We start from the raw sequence: 22,707 nt of genomic DNA on the forward strand, positions 1-22,707 counted from the left end.
GCTATAAAGGGGCTAGTTTTCGAGCGGTGCCTTTGTATAGGTTTACGTGTTTTTAAGTGACTAGACTTTCCATTAGTAAATCTTGGGAAACATTTGTAAAATTTTGGAACATGATATTTACAAGACAAAACCAAATACATACAAAATCTTAAAACACATAGAAGAAGATATCGAGGAAACTGTGAGAATCCCCGGAGGAATAAATGAAAACATATTTCTACAATACTACGCTAAATTATGGAATAATGACAGCTATAACAATAATGAAGACGAAATAGTGTATGAGTCACCTGATGACGATGGAGACGAAATAACACTTGAAGAACTAACAGGAACACTTACAAAAACGGAAAACGAACAGGAGAAGACAACCTAAATTCAGAACTGTATGAATATGCACCACAGGAATTTAAACTAAAAATTTAAAATTTTGAATAAAATATATACAACCGGCCAAATCCCAGAAGAATGGAGAAATGCAATAGTGATTCCCATCTTTATAAAAAGGCAAATAAAAAGATCCAAAAAATTATAGGGGAATAAGTTTGCTAAACACTTGGTATAAAATATATGCAAAACGTTTGAATAAGAAATTAGAAAAGTTTTCTGTCTGAAGCCCAAAATTGCTTTCGAAGAAATCGTTCTAGCACTGATGCTGTATTTAAATTAAAAGAGAAGAGAATATAATTTTGAAACACATCTACTGTTTTCAGATTATAAAAAACCTTTCAACAGTGTACTGAGACCCATGTTATTTGGCATATTGAGATAAAAATATACCAAATAGATTACTGACAGCAATACTACATATTTATTCAGCCAATAAAATAAAGATAAAACTTAAATTCAAAGTTATCTGTATCTTTACTGACAACCGAGTGGTACGGCAAGGATGTCCACTATCCCCAACTTTGTTCAATATATACTTGAATAAAATACAACATATTTGAAAAACAGAAGAAATAAAATGAATTCCAATCTCAAGAAATGCAAGCTTAAAAACAATCATTTTTGCTAATGACCAAGTACTAATCTCAACTTCAGAAAAAAGATTTACAAATGTCAGTTTATAAGCTGAATAACTTAATAAATACGTACGGGGTGGCGATGTGGACAGAATAGACAAAGACAATGTCATTCTGTGGCCGAGAACCAACAATATATAAAATAGTAATAGACAACAATATTGTTGAACAAATAAATACTTTTAATTACCTCGGTTGTTCCCTATCATATGAAGTAGAAAAAGACATGCGTGTCAAACTTTCAGAATTTCTTAAGGTTGCGGGTCTTATCAACATGATTTTTAAATCATCAAAAATCCAAAAACAAACTAGAATAAAAATATATAATACTTTGGCACTACCCACAATTTTATATGGCAGTGAAAACTGGACATTGAAAAAGGACAAAAAGCAAAAGAATTACACCTGCTGAGATGAAATTTAGGAGACGCACAGCAAAGTACACTTGGATAGACTATAAAAGAAATGAAGACAAGCTTAAAGAGTTAGAAACATCCCATTTTAGACAAAATTTTGAAATATAAAAACAATTCCCTTTAACATGTTAACAGAATGGAGAGAGACAGACTTCCCAAATTATTAAAAAGCCGCGCACCATATTTACGAAGACATCCTGGAAGACCGCAGAAGAGACTTTTAGACTACGAGGCCAGAACGGGTCAGTATGACCTACCTCTGTGACTGTTTGATGATGATGTGATGACAAAAGCGATAAAATTATAGTTTTAAGGTCTAGATAGAAAATGGGTAGCGAAAAACAAATTCTTAATTGAAAAGTTCAAGTACTCCTCAAATTAAATAGTCTCAATTTCTTTGTGACAGCAGTTTTTATCACCGTCTTACAAAATATTTTAACTTTATCCTGCAGTCTGGTGATGACATGTGAAATATATGTGGCCTACTTATTTTTCTTTGCGTTTACTTGTAGACCAACTTCCTTTCCACCATCTAATAAAGATTCTTTGTTAGTCTTTTCTATATGTATGCTTTTACCCATTAAATTAATATCATCTGCTTACTAAAATTTTAAAAGATGTCACTCTGCATGAACGTGTGGTACAGTGGTTACAGCTTGGATTTGAACTTGGCCGGTTCCAGATTTGAATCTCGGCGTCAATATCGACTGCTCTGTAAATGTATATGATTTCTTTTATTTCATACTGGTTAATGCTGGGAAAGCACCTTAAATAAGACACCATTCCTTCCACATGCCGAATATTTCGTTATTCACATTCATGCCCCCATTCGACGTTATTATCCTACACAGAAATAACGTCGTTAAATGTACCATTACATCGGCGATCGTACTGTGTCAGACTTTTATAAAAAAAATCTCGCTATATTGCTTGTCAATAAATCTTCGATCTGTATTTTTTCCGTATAAATCACAAACCATTATTTGCACTTCATTCATAAATGCACATGTTTAGAAATGTTGGTTCATAAATTCTCATATTTGGATAATTTTGAGTTCATTGAGCTATGGCAAATTGCAATATACCAGATGCTGTAGTAGCGCTGCATGACTACAGATGATTCGATTTATTTTCGTGCTTAAGTGCAATCCGACATGACGTTGACTATGTTGCAGTAATGGACTCGACAGTCAGATCCCTGGTGGCAGGACATGGCTGCTCCTCGAAGACTTAAGAGATCGATTGACTCCACTTCTGAAACTGTGCTGTGTGCTCAAAACACTTTACACTTCGAACGTTTATTAACGGTGCAGCCGTTGAAAGCGCACCAGGATATCTACAAATGCGAACATCCTTGAGTTGATATATACATACACAACTAGACTAACGGCAAGGAACAACATCCTTCTTGAGAAGGAGAATAATAACTTGGCTGATCAATAAGTTCTCCTCCTTTTATGCAACCTGAAGATTCATTACCATGTTCGCAAGAGACTGCCATTGGAACATGAGATGAGCCAGTTGAATCTAGTCTGCATCCTCGCAGCCTGTCTGTTCACTTTCAGTTTAATAATACCCTCCTTACGACTTTAATTGACAGATGGTTTTCGATCTGTGTTTCATCTTCCGTTATGCAGCATGTCCCGGCCGCCCGGTTTTGTTTGAGTTGCGTGTTGGAATAATACTGTACGATCGAAAATTCACACGCCTAAGTCACGTCATGATGTAAACTGAGTCCGGCAGCTGTCTTTGAACAGTCGAAGTGCAACGAGTGTTCATTGTCGAACATTATCTAGCATCTTATTCTTACTAAACTTGCCAGAATGTGTTCAGGGTACATTTCCCGATTATCTGTGCCAAACAAATCGATAGCAATTACGATCGCGTCCTTATTTCTTGTCTGCAGACATGCTGTAGCAGCGGTGAAAATGTTACGAGTTCTGAGCAATCGATTTTAAATAATAAACGTAGTTTGTAAAAGTGAGGAGTTTCCTCTTCTATTAGGCTTGTTTTTAGTGTCGTGTTAACTCGTATCCCCCACAATCTTCATCTAATGCAAGGTGAACCTCTAAATCGGATCAGAAATGGGGCAAACGCTGTGGAGACGCGCATACTATTAACGCTGGATAATTCTGGATCTGCTGCTAAATATGTTCAGTTAATTTGAGGCTGTGGTGTTGCTCCGTCGCTTTGACGCTGGCTTTTCGCAGCAGAGACTCGAGTACAGTTCCGGTGACTTCCATGTGAAATTCGTGGTGGACGAAGTGGCACTGGAGCTGGTTTCTCTCCGAGTTCTTCGATTTTCCGCTTCTAACCATCGTCCCGCTATCGCTTCTTACTCATCTTAAACCCCCCCCTCTCCCGCTCGACATGTGCAAAACTTCAGAAGAACCATAGCTCTTTCATACCCAAGGTCCATAGTTACGGGCTTCATCTCTGGACTCGGAGTTTAAGACAGTGTATTTTTATTTTACACCGCTTTAGGAAAATTTACTGCAGCAGAATTTGATGGGAAGAGATGAGACTGTTAACCTGCTTGGCAGATTTCCACAATATTTTCTTTGGGCGAACTCGACTGAGCCATTGGTGGGTCTACATGATCATAGGTTTATTGGATTTGTAGTTGTTGTTGCAAAGCTAAAAAGGTGTGTATCACCATGTATTTATCAATTGATTTATGCAAGCGTGGTATTTTTCTTAAATACATGCAAAATTGTTGAATACAGAGGCGAAGTTTTCAGCTGTAGACAGTCACTAGAGTAGACACTACTAGCCAGTAATTTTTTATGTATAAAGTTTCTTCGTGTTTTCAAGAATTTTAATACGGGAACGTACAGGTTCAGATACGTCTCTGGTCATCTTAACGCCAACTGCAACACTGCTTCTGTGCTCCACCAGTCACACAAGGGAGGGATTTTGTTTCGGTATCATTTTAAAATATTCTAGTCGTTTGAATTACACTTCAGGTTCAGATAGATTTGTTCTTAGCCAAATGACTTGCACATCTCCAAAATGAATGTACTGTCAGAAAATGCCAGCCATGCTTTCTCACCATGGCGCTTAAAATATGAAGTACCAAACATCTCAGTTACTGAAATTTTGTGGATTATTTTGAACATTAACAACAACTAAAATATATGGGAATAATAATATTGTATATTGTAAAGTGAAACAATTAATATGAATATTATGTGGTATGGGAAGAAATCATTATATTAATGAAGAGTATATAACTCATTGCAGTGAAATAATATTGCATGACTAACGATCATACAGTATTTTGGACAACGAAGAGTAAATTCTGTGCATTGGGTCATCCAAAGGTAAAAGACGCAGCTTCTGTATGCAAAGTTACCATATATATGAAATTATGAAGTTTTTAAATCTGAAGTTACAACACTGACATGAAGCTTTATGAATGGACACATTGTAACACTACTCAAGTTTCTGCCAAGTTTGCCTGCAAGTTGTTGTGAAAGGATGTCAGATTATCACCGGGGCAGAAAAACAGAGCGAACTCATAAGTCTTTTGTGTTGGCTGAAAGGGAAAGCCTAAACGTAGTTTCACTTCGCAAATTGCAGCACAAGAGGGACTCCTCTTCAGCTGGGAGTTGTAAAAGCCATACGCTGTTCCAAAGATATATCGAGCGACAAAGGGGCATTATGTCATACTGTATGGAAGTTCAATAAATGATGATAAAAGAGTATGGATATTTGTGCATTGCGCGCTGAAGACATGTCTGTTGCACGTAAAGGAGCGGAGCCAGCATAAAAGTTCAATATCGTCTATAGTAACAGTCTTTTATTGCCTTTTAGAAGCCATGTTAGAATTTCAGAATTGTGTACAGTATAAAGACTTACTTTATGAAGAATCCACGTGGCTGTTCGTGCATCCAAGAAATAAGTGCTTTCTTGTGAAAGTGTGGAATTAATATACCTTGTATTATGACTGACGGGTATATGAGTCAGATATGTTAGTTCTATGGTACTATTTACAAAAAATAATTTCAACTTTGATGTCACTCGGTGTTGAGATTTCGAGTTGTTATATTGTATTACTTATAACCGACTTCCTGTTAACTTTTCTATTGTCTGTACTTTGTAGGCTTCATAGTATACATTTCAGCGTGTTTTCGTTTTATTTCTCTATATTTTACGTCGAATGACGTTTATTTTATTGTATTAATTTTATCCTCTACTATTGTTTTGGTACTTGGCTCTAATTGGCCTTGTTTAGCTGATGCCAAGCACTTGAATTAATGAACTGTAAAACGCGAGTTTTTGTGCATGTAGTTTTGTAAAATATAAAATGTTACCTAATAGCGAACCAAGAAATTTGTTTACAAATTTTGTTATACCAAATACATGTTTTGTGTCTGATTTCTTTGTGAATTGTGAAGTGATAACGAGGTCATTATTTGCAGAAAAATATTGAATAACTATTCTTTTTGATTAACGGTTCTTAATGCCTTGTTACACAGAAGACCTGTCAAAACCTCGTGGAAACCATCTGTAACGCTGAAATTTCACACACTCAGACAGCCTGGAATGAAAGTAGATAATTCCGTAATTTATTGTGAATGAACACATACACGTTATAGTGTACATGACCGATCTGTAATATAGTACAGCCTATTTCTGTAGAATCAGTCCGACCATTAAATTATCTGAGTATTCCAATATAATACTGGCGATTGGACTGAGCCGGCGTTTGCTGATATCCGTGTATGGAGAAGTGTAATTCTATACTCTAGAACAGGGGTTCTCACCTTTTTCGCTGGCGTATCACTAATTATAATTTAACACATTAAATGTACCACAAACTAAATGCGTTCAGGGAAAACTTATTTATGTTAATATTAACTTTTGATTTTCTTACTTAGTTCGCGTAACATTGGCGTCTAGAACAAAGTTCTGCCCGACGGGTGAACCGCTCAGAAAATTTAAACGCACCCAAATCAGCAGGGAAATTAACAAATGTTACCGCTACTTCTTTTAAATTTAGAGAGAGGCTCTCAAGTAACACAATCTTCCATCATTTATTTTTCGCTGCGACAGCACCGTATTTTTGAAACAGCAGTTTCATTGATTCAGTTTAAAAGAGATATGAACCAAATACAGTGGTTCTTATTTTTTCAAACAAAAACAGACTTTCGTCGCAGCCTTCAAGCTGGTAAGTTGAATGGATTACTTAATTTCAACTTTGTTTAGGCCTCTAAATACATAATTCCCTTTGGCATAACTTTAAGTACATCGCTGCCGATTGAACCATAGATAGCTCTGTTGTGTAAAGACGCTTCAGCTTGTGTAAAAGTCGTAGACCGTTTCAAGTGAATATTGAAAGTCGTGTGGGACAGTAAAAGGATTTTATCTTGCCGATATTTAAGTCAATGTAAATATATGGTTGGTATTACCTATATTACAAAATCCATCTGTTACCATGTTTCTTACCGTCCTCTGTCTGGTTTCCTGGAGGCCGTTGTGGGTATAATGCATAAATTTACCATTGCTGACTGATGATTGATTGTTAGGCAGCGATATTCGATTCAAGGTATAAAGTGGTCTATTTGGTATTAACGAATTTCCTTATCGCACAGCGCCACGGTGGTAGATTATAAACAAGATGTGTGATGTCACGCACTTCCTTTTCTATTCGCGTTCGCATCCTTACGGTGCGTTGTTCGTCTGTCCGCCCGTTCGTCTGTACACACGGAACAACTAAAAAAATATAAACGGATTTAAATGAAAATTAATATCGGGGAGTTTTATTATGACCTGAGTTTAGTGACACGTGCAATTAAGTATTTATTTCGTGCGCTGCACGAACTTTGATGTGTCATGAGGTTGAAGGACCCTCTTATTTTCACGTTGGTTACGAATTATAGCAAACTAGCGTGGCCAATAACACAATGTATCTACTGCAACTTTCATATAGTTATAAGTATTAAGTAAGAGCCTGGTAAAGACTCGAGACATAAATTATGTAATTTCTCGAGTACTGTTTGTTTTATAAGTTAAAGCCCAATGAGAACGAAAATTTTAGTACATTGGAGAATTTTAATTTTAAGAGAACTACACAGCTTTATGTCATATGCAGAATGCCGTTTATTACAATGCCAAGTACATGCTTAGAGCGTTTATCGGGCTAATTGGACGTTAAAATAAACGTTTATAAAATGCTTAGAAAAGCTTATTATGCGATGATAGCATAAGGCCTGCATAATATAAACTTACACGACCTATCATTTTCGAATTAACATTAATTGGTTCTTATGCACTGAACTGTTTATTTAATTGTACACATTTCAAGGGTTTTATATATATTCAATAACGTGGCAATACCAGTTATCTATAATGAACCGTATTGAGATATTGTTGGTGAATTTTAATAAGCATCATCCATATGGTACCAGATATTAATTTTAAGAATCTAGGCATTTAGGAATCAGAACAAATGGATGTAGTTCCTGGACGGACCTACAGATGAATCAACGAACGGGAAGCTACACGAGGAGGATATGGCTGTTGTGCGCACCAGTACCATGCGTAATTAAGATATTTTATCAGATTTGGAACTACGGGACAAAACCCGTCTCAAAATTACATCCGCTACTAATTTTTGAATTTACTTTAAAATCGTGAATTTCTGATAGCAGTACGCCCTCGTTAATTATTATTTTTCGTATAATATCCACCAGCTTATGGAACTAAGTACAGGCAGCGTATTCACAACCTCTGTTCATAGACATCCATTCATTTACTACGGCTAACATGAAACCCTGTCATTAAACAGTCCATGTCGATTGAAATCAGGATTAGTGAATAGCTGTGACCATCACAACACACTCTGTGATGGTCTGTCAATGAGATGAAAAGATAATGGTGCTAGGCTGTTAATGTCTGTCGGTGTAAGAAATTTAGACCAAATGAGTAGGTTCTTCCGGCTGAATAATCAGATTTTCAAAGCTTGTCACATTACCCAAAGTGTCGGATTGCTCATCCCACATCCAAATGTGTTATGACTAATGAGCAGCTCGAATTATTTGCGTCGCAATGGGCTGGCAGGATAAAGCCGAGCCATAGCATCAATGTAATGGCGCTGTGAGTTAAATGTTTAAACCATCTGAATACTTTTTCGGGTCACTTGCTGCGAATTGCGTAACTAAATTACGCTATTTACAATACCAGTAACATATAAATACAAACATACCGGTCGCAGTGTTTCTGTAGTATTGTTTGGTGCTGAAGCAACTTGTTCCCTAACCCAGTTTGTTATACGCGGTAAGTATAACACAACTACATCGAATACTTATTTTAAAATTCCAATCAGAGCACTCTAATGAAACAAGCGGAACAGTGTAGTTTATTTCAATGTGCAATACATATTATGCCCTTTTACCACACAGTGTATAAAATTAGTGCAGGCTCTACTCAAGAGGTTCTGTCTCCGTCGTCCGAACCGATGATGCTTTATTTACGAACCTACTTCACAGACATCTATTAATATTGTGTTTGGAGAAGGGGATTGGCGAAGTGACTTGCCGAGCGAATTTAATTTTGGTTTCTATTTGTTCAGTATATGAAGCTCGAAGCGTAAGTTATCAATTTACTCAGAAACGGCTGGTCGTACATAACGTCTGTACATAGTAAATTATGGACCATATTAAACTCTACTTCTTTTATTTCAAAGATTTATTGGCACATAGGACGTTTAACAAATTGAAACGAAAAATAATGTATTGTGAGATATACTATATGTGTCTGCAACAAAACCTACTATTGACTTTCGTGATTTTCTTTGTCTTGTTGAAAATACATACGTAGTGCTCTTGAGTAATTTGGTTTTGATAATTCGATTAGGTTTTGTATTAACTAGTGGAAACAGCCGTTTGAAATTTTCATATACGAGGGTCGCTCATTAAGTAATGCGACTAATACAACCAGAGCCATTACTAGTGATGTTTAGAAATCTAATACACATTAATGTTGATGGTTCCATAGTCATATCGGTTTTCTATGTCCGCAGTCCTCGAGGCTGTCTAATCTGCGTGAACGAACAGGAATCGTGTAGATTCATTAAAGTTTCAGTTCAATCACAAAGCGAAAATAATGCGTGAGAAACGATTAATGGCACAGATGAATTTAAATTTGTGAATCAGACAGTTTTTCACTTTCTGTTTTTTTTTTAATTTAACGGTAAACAATTTCTGTCATATGGAATTAACTGCTAGGGCTCATTGACACATTGCCTGGTTTTGAAACGGAAATCTTACTGCCATGAGTTTACAAGTGTCTCGTGGGGCACCACGTGTCATATCCCACGTTCGCAGGGAAAAAATAAAGAATGCTATATTTGTTACATGTTGACAACAGTTATTCCTGGTGAGAAATGTTACATTTCGCATGGTTTAATATGTCTGGAAATCGGGATGTCATCTTTTAAGCCATTTGCGCTTTCTGCCACTTTATCGAATCATCATTCAAAGTCTTACCTGATTTAATTAAACGCCGCAACCTTCAGCAGTTGATACAGGGTCGTAGAACTAATAACCTGTCTGCTACATGCCTTATAGTTCTTATGTTACATTTTACTGATAATGTGAATCAGAAAGAAAATTATACGTAGGTTTGTGTATAAAATATCGATACGAATAACATTTTCAGTTATAGTTATAATCTGGATTAGTATGTGGTCTGATATAGTCTATTTAATGTAATGGTCTGGAAAAGGAACGCGTCTCCCCTATTAAAGTTTTCTCCCGTACTTTCTTAATTTGAAGTGACAGAGGCCATCCAGTGGGCATTTGGTCAACGTTCAGTGACAGCATTAACTACTTAGAAATTTAGTGAAGTTAGAATTTTGGTAGCCACAGACTTTGTCACCGAACTTCGAACATTACATTTGCCAAAGAGCTTAGTTGTGACTGGGTCCTCACCGTCTCTAGTTTCCGTTTTTCTTCTTTCCCCTCAGACGAGCCAACCGTGGAAGTTGCGTCTCGAAGTTTCGGTATAGGATTCTGTGATATTTTCTAGGTTTAGATAGACGTAATTTTATCTATTTTAATCCACCCTAAACACTACTGTTAGGAAGGATTGTGAATTGGATTACATCTAGTATAATATTTACCTTTTATGGCAGTGAACGAATCTGTGGATACAAATGTCATTGATAATGCAACAGTTGCTCAAACTACAAAATCAGGTTTCGCGTTAATATCAAATGAAAAAGAAGTTCGGTAATTTGGTGTGCTTGCTAGGAAATTTTATTAGCTGTAGTGAAAATGTATTTCCATTAATGACAGTTAACACTGTTTGTGTACTTTTATAAGCTTATACCACCATAGCTCTGACAAGCTCATTTATGAATATAATTTGTAAAATATATGCATTCTAGTAGAGTACACCTTTCTGTACTTATTCATTGATACATGGCGCAAAGGAATTTGTCTGCTGTACTACTTGTATGCAGTGACACTTCATAATAATCTGTCTACACTCTCACAGTGGGGCTTCATGCTGTCCTTACTCATTGATAGAAATATCGGACGGAAGATGAGAATTTTCATAATTTTAGTTGTTTGTTTGTATTGTAACGATGTCACATCAAGAGAACGGCTGTCGTCTGTGTTATAACACCGTGTAGTCTGGTAATTTACCAACGTTTCAGAGGTCCGTGCTGCCTCCATCATCAGGTAGATCACGGCAGCCATCTTCGGACTCACCGCCGTGACAACCTCAAATCCTACATGTCACACCAAGTTCAGATTCCATTTTCAGTGAACAGCATGCGTCATGATGAATCGGGACTTTTAAGAATGGCGGAGAGGGGAGACGTAAATAAATGAAGTATCTCAGTCTTTTTTTGGTTCTCCCACACTTTCTAAAATGTCGGTATAATAACTTTAATGTCACAGCCTCTGCCTTAGTCGTTCCATTCATTATCCACGAATTAAATGAATATGAATTCAATATCACGCTCAAATTATATTCATAATGCATCATTAAAACCTGCGTCTTAAGGGCATAATGAAGAAGGGTAAAGTGTTTAGTCCTTTGTTACTTCATCCTTCTTAGGTCTAGAAAAAACTTTACAACTTGTTCTCAAAACAACTGTGTCTGTGTGACGAGAGACGAAGAAAGTCTGTTCGTTCTGAGCAAAACAAATATTCTCCTCTGTTAATTTGTAAGGCTGCAAGGTTGTTGTCAAAAGCAAAATTATTCTGTTATAGGACCTCGAATAAATTATACTTAAATGGTACACTGTTTCGGCTACAAACACTTGTCGAATGATGCCAATCTAACTGGCATTCTAAATCATCATTATGTCAAAACTAATGCACACGGTGTGGTATGTGTTGTTTTATGTGCCCATACGCTTGTCTCTGCTGCATATAAATTTTCATTTTACATTTAGAGCACTAGAGCATGCAACAAATCCGCACTATGATGTTGGAGGCATATAAATGCCTTTGTATGTGATGAAATTGTGGTGTAAACTTCTGAAGTAGTGCTTCTGGTATGCCTTGAGGATTGATACAAGCTAATCAGTTGGTAACCTCTACGGGTGTTACATATTGCGATTAATGTACGTTATTGGGTGTTTGTGAGAATATAAACCACGAGATGAAATCTCTGCAGGGGTCTCCGTGACAGCTTGACCATATTATTCAATGTGAATGCCGACAGCTTGCAACGTAATGTGGCCGCTAATATTTTAGCAGTTTTAGCCCATGTTCGTGGCTGTCTTGCTGCGCCATGCGAATAACGGACTGGTAATAAAGTCCATCTAGAAAAGCAGAATGGTGAGGTCCATACGTAAAACAAATCTGAATTTAGTGACATAATCAACTTCTGGAACGCGGGAGAACATGTGTCATGACGTCACTCACAGATTGCGTTGTGTACACGCGCCATAATCTATTTCCACACGATTGAAAGATTCAAAATGTACAATACCGAAATAAACCAGAAGGGACGCAATGTAAAGTCATTATGCAAGTGTCAGTTAAAAACAGTTGTGGATCGTTTAAAGTAGCCTGCAGTAACAAACAGCTACTATCTACAGCATTACTAAAACGTAAACACGTTGTAAGCATAAAACATGGAAGGCACACAGTGAGGTCGTGTCACTAAACGCTCATAATTTTCACAAGATTTGTATGTATTTCAGCCACGTATAATAAAGAAACAAATTACAGTTTTACTGTAAATTTACAAAATCATTTATTAAGCTGAGTTCTCTTATACAAATGACTACTTCCGCTTAACAATTAAGTACGTTGGTTTGTTTGATTTTTACCTTCCGCTTTTTTTTGTTACTATGTGCGAATGCAAAGCGTATATGATTAATTTTTCTCATTTTTCGTTGAAGTATTATACCTGTGAGTTGCTAATTCTTTAATTTGCATTTGTACTGTTACATATAGATTTATAATCTCTGCCGGTTTTGATTAACACTGCACATAGGACGGTGGAATCGGCTGGTTTCTAGATGTCCTTTCCATTAGAAGGAACAGTACCGGATAAGAGAATAAAAAACCCACATATTGACTGAAGAAAATACTGACCATATTGTATCATTCGCCAAGAATATAACTTTGAAAACTAGCCTAGAGAGCTGATGTTACGGCTTTCTCGGCAAGAACAGCCACAAAGTTAATAACAATTTGCCCATATAAATTAAAACAGTGCATTTATAGCAACCAAGAAATCCAGCTGCAAGGATACATTCTTGCAACTGATTTGTCTAATGAGTGAATTAAGGTAACTTGACCCACAATTACTACCTTTACTGACGAAGCCTGGGTTCACGTAATTGGATGTGCGATCATCCATAATAACTAACACTGGTCCTCGGAAAATCCTTGAATTCTCCATGAAGCTCCAGTTCATGATGGTGTTTGGTGTGAAATAAGTGCAAGGCGAATAATTTGTCTTATTTTTATGAGCATTCTGTACGAAGGCTTTTTCACCTCCATCATGCACTACTATTGGTATTTGTCCTTTTGAAACTGGAACAGGCGACCATGAAGTTTATCATCAATCCATTCAAATGGTGTATGTAATCCATGAATGTAGGTTTCGTCCATATAAACTATGGGGCGACCTTCGTACCTACATGTCCGAATGCATCTGAAGTAGATTCTCTGTGCTGTGATGTGATGCTCCATAGAATTCGGCCATTATTTTTATCTTCTTGTTCCACTTAAAACCTAAGGTGTGCAGAACTTGTCATAAAATTGATAACCTTCTGTTGCAATCTCTTGTTCGTCTTAATGTGGCATTTATTTTCTTTAAGACGAGCCTCTGTCCGTCTGTGATATAGAATTCGGCGAAATACAGATTCATTAAGTGTCCAATGATGCCTTTATAGATTTTATAGTCTTCATTTTGTGGGGCGTATAAAATTACGTTGATGTAGCAAATGTAATACTGTGAAGTTTATGAATAATCCGGCCTACAGACTTTTCTGTTACACCTGTAGCTTTGCCTATTTTATTCCGAATTGCCGCAAGATTAATAGGAGTATCAATACTAGCTTCCCTCTTTATAGATTTGTCAACATTACCTACCAACTCCCGCGATTGGTTATAGAGAACTTTGCATTTTAACTTGCTCAAGAGTAGGTGGTATGATCAGTGCAACTTGAATCTGCACATCGAAACATATTTACTCATTGTAGCATAAATAACCCATACACATCCCTTTACCTATGTCACTGGACTCGTCCTTACTATACCGCATCGTATTTACCGCAGCCACGGCAAAGAAATAGAGCGGTTTTTGCCCTAAGGGTTGCCATACACGTTACGAGTTACCGGAAGGCTGGTGTGTGGGAGGGCTAATCTTCCGGCAAACCGGAGCGTGTGTGGTGAATTTTGCTGGAATGTTTGGCCGGAAATCGAGCTCCGATAAATCTGCAATCATTCGATTTTTTTACCTGGAGGTTTACGCGGATGTTTACACGTCGTAACGTGTGTGGGCGGAGACGAGGGTAGATGCAACACTGCCTTGCACAGCTAATATTTCAGTAAATATTTTTGTTCTAATGTTCTAATTGCAGGTATTTGAATCAATGTCTATGACTTACCTTGCAGTATTCTTTTCAAAGAACCATGTAAATGGTTGTGCATGTTCCTGGAATAACTTCCCATAGTGCTTGTGCTGAGATTGCCACCGAGAACTTTAAATCCTCATAGTTCCTTCCAGTGGCCAGACACCTTAGGGTAGCGCGCAACCGTTTATGCAGAGAAATTGCTGTTTTTATTACGTTATCTTCCTTCCCGATAACTGGAGAAACAATGTTTAAAAGCTCCAAGTATGTGTCCTCATCCATTCGCAGGTTTTTATGCCAGTCCGTGGGCTCTAACTGAATTTTATTCAACAAATTTATGTTAGAATATTTTGGTCTATCTAACCAACATTTGACCCTCTTAGAATATTTTAGCTTACTTTTCTTTTTCGACATTAAAGCAGCAGTAAGACCGATTAAAATTGAATCATCTTCACTGAACATGTTGTAGTATCAACTGAAGAATGAAATACTGAGCACAAAACTACGATAAAGTCTGTACGTGTGGGCCCTCAGAGGTTTCAGACTTACTTTCCGACTTTTATCTTTGAAGGCAGGCCTTCCGGTGAGGCGTAGGGTGTGGCCATCCTAAGAGAAAGAAGTAACAAGAGGATGGACACAGTTACATAATGAGGAACGTCATAATGTTTACTCTTTGTTATAGTGATTACATCGAGGAGACGGGCCGAACATTTAACATTTCTTGAGACGAGAAATACAATTGTTTTAATCGAAAAACGTGAAGGCAAGTGATTATTTTGAGTTCATGATGTCACGGCACGATAATATTAAAATATTTTAAATAAATTTGGCGTTAGGACGTGGAGTAAATTTATCATGCGCAAGATTAGGGCCAATAATGGGATTTGGTGAAGACGAATTGACCTTCATTTTCTTTCAAATGCAAAAAATTTATATGCGCTTGAGAATTTACCTCTCTTCTCAGGAGGGATTCCGTTTCATTGAATTAGGTAAAAAAATGCACTGTTTTATGGACTTGTACACAGATACGTCAGAAGCCTACATCCGTCTGTTGTTATTGTTTCCTGTGTTTTGACGGTTTATTTTTTGTGAAAGTTATAGGCCTCTCCATGTTGTAATATGCGAATGCCGTCCCTTTTCTATCTGAAAATAAACACTGAACATGATGATGATAATAATAACATTCGAAATACAAGCTTCTGTATCAATAAGGTATCTTTATTTTAACTTGTCTGACTTGTATTCTGGCTGTCGAGCCTGAGTTAAGTAGAAGACATTCTCACAGAGGCTTTCGTAAATGTTTTTCATCAAAAAATAATTTCAGTGTATTGCATTTAAGTAGGCCACGGCCGCTTCCTTCCGACGTACCATCCATCGGCTGAACTGATCGTTACCAAAAAATGTTACTTTAAATGCGTATTTTTACAGTAAAATATGAAACTTCAGTTAAACTGCACTTACCTTGTTGCAATATCCAGTATAATATCGTAATGATATTGTTTGGATCATTAAATTAAATAGTGAGATATAGTCTAATACCAATGTCACTTACCCCCCTCACACACATATTTATTTATTTATTTATTTGTTTTTATGGAACAAGTAGTCTTAGCTCCCTATCGAGACATCGAACTGAACATTGCGACGCACTGGTTAACACTCCCGCTTCTTGCAGAAAGTTGATTATCCTCATGTTTCTCGTGTTTTCCTCAAAACTCTCCAGGCCAGTTGTATTGCTATAGATAAATATAATGTCTTCCGTTTTTATGGTTCATCTTCTTGGTTGTAATGCCGTGTGGCCGTGTAGGTGGATACGAAGTTTTCAGAGATGCAGTTTTAGTCCTGAAGTGTAGGCTTTATGTTCCACCAAAACGTTGGTTTATACTTACAAGTCCACACGGCGTTACAACCCAGAAGATTAGCATCAGCTAACAGAGAATTGATCAGATTTCGAAGCGACAGTTCCTGGATCTCTGATCACACTGACCTGAGAACCATTCTGTTGCAGGACCAACATGCCAGCACCGACATAAACGATAATGACGACGACCCAATGCCGAGGGACAACGGTGACAACAAGCATGGCACGCGTTGTGCGGGTGAGGTGGCCGCCGTCGCTTTCAACAGTTACTGTGGTATCGGGGTCGCCTACAACGCCAGTATAGGAGGTAGGTCCACACTGAAGACCTGGTAAGTTCCTTTCCTGGGTCTTGTGGTTTATTTTCCCCATCACTTAATATTTCTCTAAAGGTTCGTTAAAATGATCAATTACGCCAATATTATGTTGGAGATCGTCCACGTCTGAAGTGTGATGTACACTACGTTTCGGGAGTTGGTTCTATTCTAGACTTCAGGCGAATGGTTGCCAATATACTGATACACTGACAGGTTTCTATTGTGTTCATTTCGGAAAGGAAAATTTTAGTGGTTGTAGGAAGAATTGTGGCATACTTTGGAATGCGAGGGAATGAAGGACTGGAGAGAAATTATACTGGGAAAAAAATAATATGGGAATATAGGCATACAGAGGTTAGCGCGGCGTAAGGGCACAGAAAAGTTAGACAAAATTGGTGCATATATCTGCAGATTCAATGAGAAATGGGAAAGGACACTTAAAAATATTAAATGTAATGCGTGCATAATTATAGATTTTAAAAGAGGTAATAAACCCGGATTTAAGTAAAGATAATGAACAAGTAGACAATAAAAGGACATGACTTCCTTAGAGGTAAAGAATATGGCGGAAAAGTAAAATACAGACAACAGATCTTAAGTTAGAGATTTAAATTAATGTGAAATGGAAAGAAATTTATTATAGACTATAGGCTAGAGGTATAAATTATGAAGAAACCTTTTTAGAAATTAAGAATATGTACTAGATTATGTAATGCAGCAGGTAAGGGGCCAGTTATTGTTCTCTGAATTGTGTATGTGATAGACTTAATAATATATGATATCATATCATCTTGTCGTCTTCCTTATTAAAGGTTAGTGACTGGGATTGGGCCGATCTAATGATCAGCTCTCTATAATAATATTGATACAGCCCTAAGTTTGATTTCAACCGACGCCACTGTGGCGGATAGTGGGAAATTACCAACTTGGTGATCGAGTGAACTAGAAGGGACCTTAAAAAATGTCGTATTTGTGCTTCTACTTTCACGGTACGGTTTCTGTACCTCTCCCAATCTCTGTAGAGCTGTTAGCAGTAACTTTCATGTTCTGAGGAAATTAACAGTGAAATACGTGACAAACTTAAGGTCACTAATAGTCGTGGTTATATAGACTTGTAGGATCACATGAAGATGTCCTGTAGACAATAAATGAACGCATTTTAAGTTATGCAATGTTTCTTAGTTTTTATCTACATGTTTCCTGTCACTTTTAAATTTTTGAAGGACTTTACCAAGCAATAGACAGAAGTTGATTTTGGGGGTCCTTATGACCGGAGGATACGGCAGGAATATGTATGTAATATTTGTATCTTAGTTACCCACACAACACGATGAAACCTTTCAAGAATACAATTCTAAAGCTCCATAATGTTACTTACCTTTCTACCTAATAATGGAAAACGTATGTTGCTTACTTTTAATACTGATATCACAGTCCATCTCAGAAGTTCCACGATACGATACCAATTTTGGTACTGTAACTGTTGGTTAATTACGAAGTGTGATGACCTTGAATGATGTAATGTTCACACCAAGTTACAAAACAAAATTATTGATTCAAAGTAATTAGAGGAACACGGAGAGATATACAAGAATACAATTATATAAGAAGTATTTCTTCTCCCACAGATGCCTTCTCTTACGATTCCTATTATTTGTTGAATAACATAAATTGTCGTGTTGCTTTGTACCGAATGACAAACTGGAAGTTTATCAGAGCCTTTTATCTTAAGGTTACACACTACCATACATTTTGACAATCTATCGGCATACAGTATTTCAGAAGTCTACAGTGACTGGTAGAAGTTGATCCAATGTTACTGACATGCTCGGCAGCTCGATTGCTACTTAAAGAATGACGATGATGTCGTCTTCAATGACACAACTTTCATACCGAGTTTGTCCAAAATCGGCCAGTAATGTCCTATAAAATTTAATAGAATAGTCAAATCAGGAGACGGACTGACGGACACTCTCCGTTCCATAGGGGGGTTATGAAGGACGACCCGATCTCTTATTTTTCGTCTTAAAAAGTTATGGTTAATTTCATTACCATACGGCTAACTGGAACCAGTTTAAATGTCATCTGAATAGGTCATGAGAATATTTGTTGTGGGCATTGGGAATTAAGACGGTTTCTTTACTGGCGACTCTGTGCTGTAAGGTCAGGTAAGGCCATAGTCCATATTCCAGGTGGACGTGACCTCACTTCCTGTTACAGAATATTAATAATGTAATGCCAATTACATAAAAATCTGTACTAATTAGCTGAAACTGAATTGATGTGAAGTTGCCAAGAGGAGCAGGAGATAAATTAATTAGTTAATTAGTATAACTCAAAATATATTCCGGTCGGATACGTATAGGCGATACCATAGTTCGATCCCAAGTAAATTATGGAATTCCCACAAGTGGTTAACAGACAATTTCTGCTACTATTTCAAGATTGTGATCTTCTGGATTACGACTCCGTGTATCCTGGCTTTATTTGGGAAAAAAATATTTAGTACAAAATATGGGATTCAGAGCCTTGAGAAATCTTTCCAAATGTAACTCAGGACTGGAAAGGTTGTAATCCGTACTGGCATACGGTCATACTTTATTTGTAAATTCTCACTTATTAATCAAATACTCAGTCAGAGACAAATTGAGTTTCCAACTACAAATCATGGGGTTTTGCTTGATTATTTAAGTAATTAAATCAATGTCGGTATGTCACTAGGCGCGTAGGGTCTGTGGTAGCGGAGTATGTCAGACCACCAACAGCAAAACTCGGTGTTCGATACGTATCCCTATGCCAATAGAGGTTCAGTGTACTCTCGCACGGTGTGTAGTTCAAACGAGAAGGGCGGTAGTGTGGAGTGGCATTCAGTCGCTTCATTTAGCCGCGTATGGTTTTTTGTTTAACTCTGCACCAGGCTCTTGCAGGACATGTGAAGAGCGCAGGGAGCCGTCGAATATTAGCCTGTCAACAACTATGTTTGTTCTTATAGTACACTACCATTATAGGTTCAACATATACTCCGTGTTTCGCTATTTCTATAGCTTACATTAACTTACATAAATTTATGTTACATGTAACAAACTCATTTAGCGGCAGACGCGGTGTAACAGAAAGGTGGGGCCGAACTTTTGGTATGGGTTCGACACGGTAAAACTAAGAAAAGTGTTCATGTCAACATGTATACAGAAAACCCCCCTTTTCGATATAGGATGCACTTTTCTACATTTTATAGTTACTGATCCAAATTCCACCGGAATTTTCGACACAGCACTAAGCAAGTTCTGTCATGGACATCCGAACACGTTTGGAAATTCCTGGGGCGTTTCGGATTGTCTGATAGACATCTTAAACTCGCTGCAGAAGAGTTGCTATGGTCATTTACTGAAGTTACATAAAGTAGGGTGTTAAGTGTCTCCAGAGATGAAACTCAGTTGGGTTTGGATCAGACGAGCGGGGGCCACGCAGTAGGCCCTCCTTGATTTCTTCATCGGGCAAGATATATGTCTTTCGAGAGTTACGGATCTGTAATCCCGAAATGCGGTGGAGCACCGTTGTGCTTGAACCACGTGTGCTATAATAGGTAATGAAATGTCTTCCATTTCAATAGAAAGTCATTTTCTCACAAATGTCGATAACTGTTTTATATTAACCTCTGTGGCTTAACATTGTGTCTACCAAAATATTATCAACATTGGCTGAGTAGATTTAATAACAGCGTTAGGATTTTCCTCTGCCCACAAGTGGTGGTTGTGAAAATTCGTTGGTCCATCGTGGCGAAAGCTGCATCTGTAAGCAGCAGTGGATAAAGAGCGTTCAGCAGACATCGCTGCAACATCCATTTACTGGAAATTTAGCCGGACCGAGATCTGGACACTGCAAGTGGTACAGGTGTAACAGCTGTCGGTATAGGACTCTGCAGACGGTCATGTGATACACGTTCAGTTGCTGCTGTAATTTTCAAACAGGATCGTGTGCAGTTTGGTTTCGGATATCCTCCTCTAAATTTGGTGTTTGGATAGACAATCCCCAGTTTACGGAAATAAACTGAAATATTACTGTCTCTCGTAGGCGACGACCAGTTTTGACAAACACCGCCTAAATTGAAGTACCGCTGTGGAAAACATTGCTGAGGAGATGCATGGTCTCTCTGCTGTTGCCATATGTACGCATGCCCATGAACAAAATGCATGTTTTATGCCACATCGTAAGTGTATACAACATATTCGTTTTCACAAACTGAATTATTATTCAATGCTAACACTGAAAATTTGACGTTGTGTACCCCATCACCAATCAAATAATGATTGGTTCCGTTGGTAGGTTCTGCTAATACTGATTTGCATCTCCAGGCGTATGGTCGTAGAACCACGTTGCTGTCTGCTCGTCGTACCTTCGGAGGAAAACTGCGATAGTCGGAGCAGATCATTTTCACGTGATGGAATGGAAAAGAATGGTTTTATTCTTAAACGAATCTTTTATGGACCGATGTTGATATAGCTTTTCTTTTTCATAATTTTTAAATAATATCTGAAACAGCTATAATGCTGATACGGAACCGAGGAATGCAACTTTAGCTGGGACGAACCACTTTTTTCGGACGGTACCACATTTCAACCTCTGTCGAATCGCCGGCTGTCCTGAAAGTGTCTTTGAGGGGAAAGGGAAGATTGGCATCCTCAGTACCTTGAAATAGGCCTTGACTATTTCCTGTCCAGTTACTTCGTGTTCATCCCATATAATGAGCCTCATATAATATGAAATTAATAACCTATACAGTTGATACAGCAATAAGAAGCACCCACAGTAGTACCTAATCCTGTTACTCTTACTCTTAAAGGACTGTAAAATAGTAACTACTGTGCTAGTGTAATGTGAATTATTGCTCGCATTCCGATCTTTCCTTGTGATGTTTTCGTAAAAACCTGAAGTTGACCACGTGCATTTCAAGTATTCGCTTTTTGAAGGTCGCTGTTTAAGAGTGGAAAGAATACGGAAGGTTTTCTGGCTTGCCTGTGAACAGATATCGATTTCAGACGGACTGTCGGTTGCAGCGAAGAGTATTTCATGTATTTTGATATGCGAATGTTTCAAAAGGATTTCCAATCTCAACGACATTGCATTCTCATCGATTGTTGCCTATCATACTTTTCCATTTCAACAAAATTTGGTTTTCATGAAGGACCGTTGTGCTGGAAAATAAGACTCTCACGTGGCACCTATTCAAATTTCAAATCGAATGGAAAAAAGAATTGGATGTAATATTCTACATGAGGACGATTTGTGTTCTTGGATGTTAAAAGTGCCGCAGGAAACACACCACAAATGCAGAAATACTAAAGCAGGATTCTTCAAGTTCTGCCGCAGTTTAAAAAAATTTGTTGGTTTTAAAGTTTATAATTTTTTAGCGTGTATTTTATCTTCTAAATGTTATATTATTACTATTTTTATACAGAGTGGGAAAATGAGAGGGAACACCATAGTGTCTGTGCAGTGATTACGAACTTCCATTGAACCTGTTGATGGCCAAACTGGGCCGAAATATGTACTTATAAAAAGAAAAAAACCAACAAAAAGACCGAACACTCGGAAGAGTGAGTGTGTCGAAGTTGCTGTATTAACAATCATCAAGAATTAGTATGGGGACGCTGCAATTTGAAATGCATGCCTGTACTCTTAAGAGTTACATAAACGTTCTCGTGAAAGACGGAAAATAATGTAGTTCAAGATTCTGAGCTGAGTGTTAATGTTGGTAACACGTACTCTCTTATCTGAATAGAGTTCACTAAAATTGTGGATATGTATACAATTATGTTCACGTATAGATCGAGAAGGGATCCACCCGTTTGTCTCAAACTCACCGTGCTTATGCTTTGAGGGTACCAAAAATATTTTAGAAAGGGCAAAGCTTCGAAAAATTGCACTGAGTTCAAGTCTTAGTGAGGAGGGTTTGTATAGCTCGGACGCTGAGATCAGAATTATTTGTTTCAGCGGGAGATTGCAAAAACAAAGGCCAAGAACTATCGCATATGGAGTC

General features: G+C 37.5%; 1 protein-coding gene across 2 annotated transcripts in view; it reads left to right on the top strand.

Moving 5' to 3' along the window:
• Positions 1–22,707, top strand: part of LOC147871481 (furin-like protease 2) — a 136,272-nt gene that overhangs the window by 106,673 nt on the left and 6,892 nt on the right. For both annotated transcript variants that reach the window (XM_087361157.1, XM_087361156.1), the window contains one exon: positions 16,504–16,663. In XM_087361157.1, coding sequence (XP_087217283.1) covers positions 16,549–16,663 — 115 coding nt within the window. In that variant the 5' untranslated portion in view covers positions 16,504–16,548. The remainder of the gene's footprint in view (positions 1–16,503; positions 16,664–22,707) is intronic.

Source organism: Zootermopsis nevadensis, unplaced genomic scaffold (assembly GCF_977971745.1).
Source record: "Zootermopsis nevadensis isolate Lab colony 2312 unplaced genomic scaffold, Znev_1.0 Znev_ptg000053l, whole genome shotgun sequence".
NCBI classification, from domain to species: domain Eukaryota; kingdom Metazoa; phylum Arthropoda; class Insecta; order Blattodea; family Termopsidae; genus Zootermopsis; species Zootermopsis nevadensis.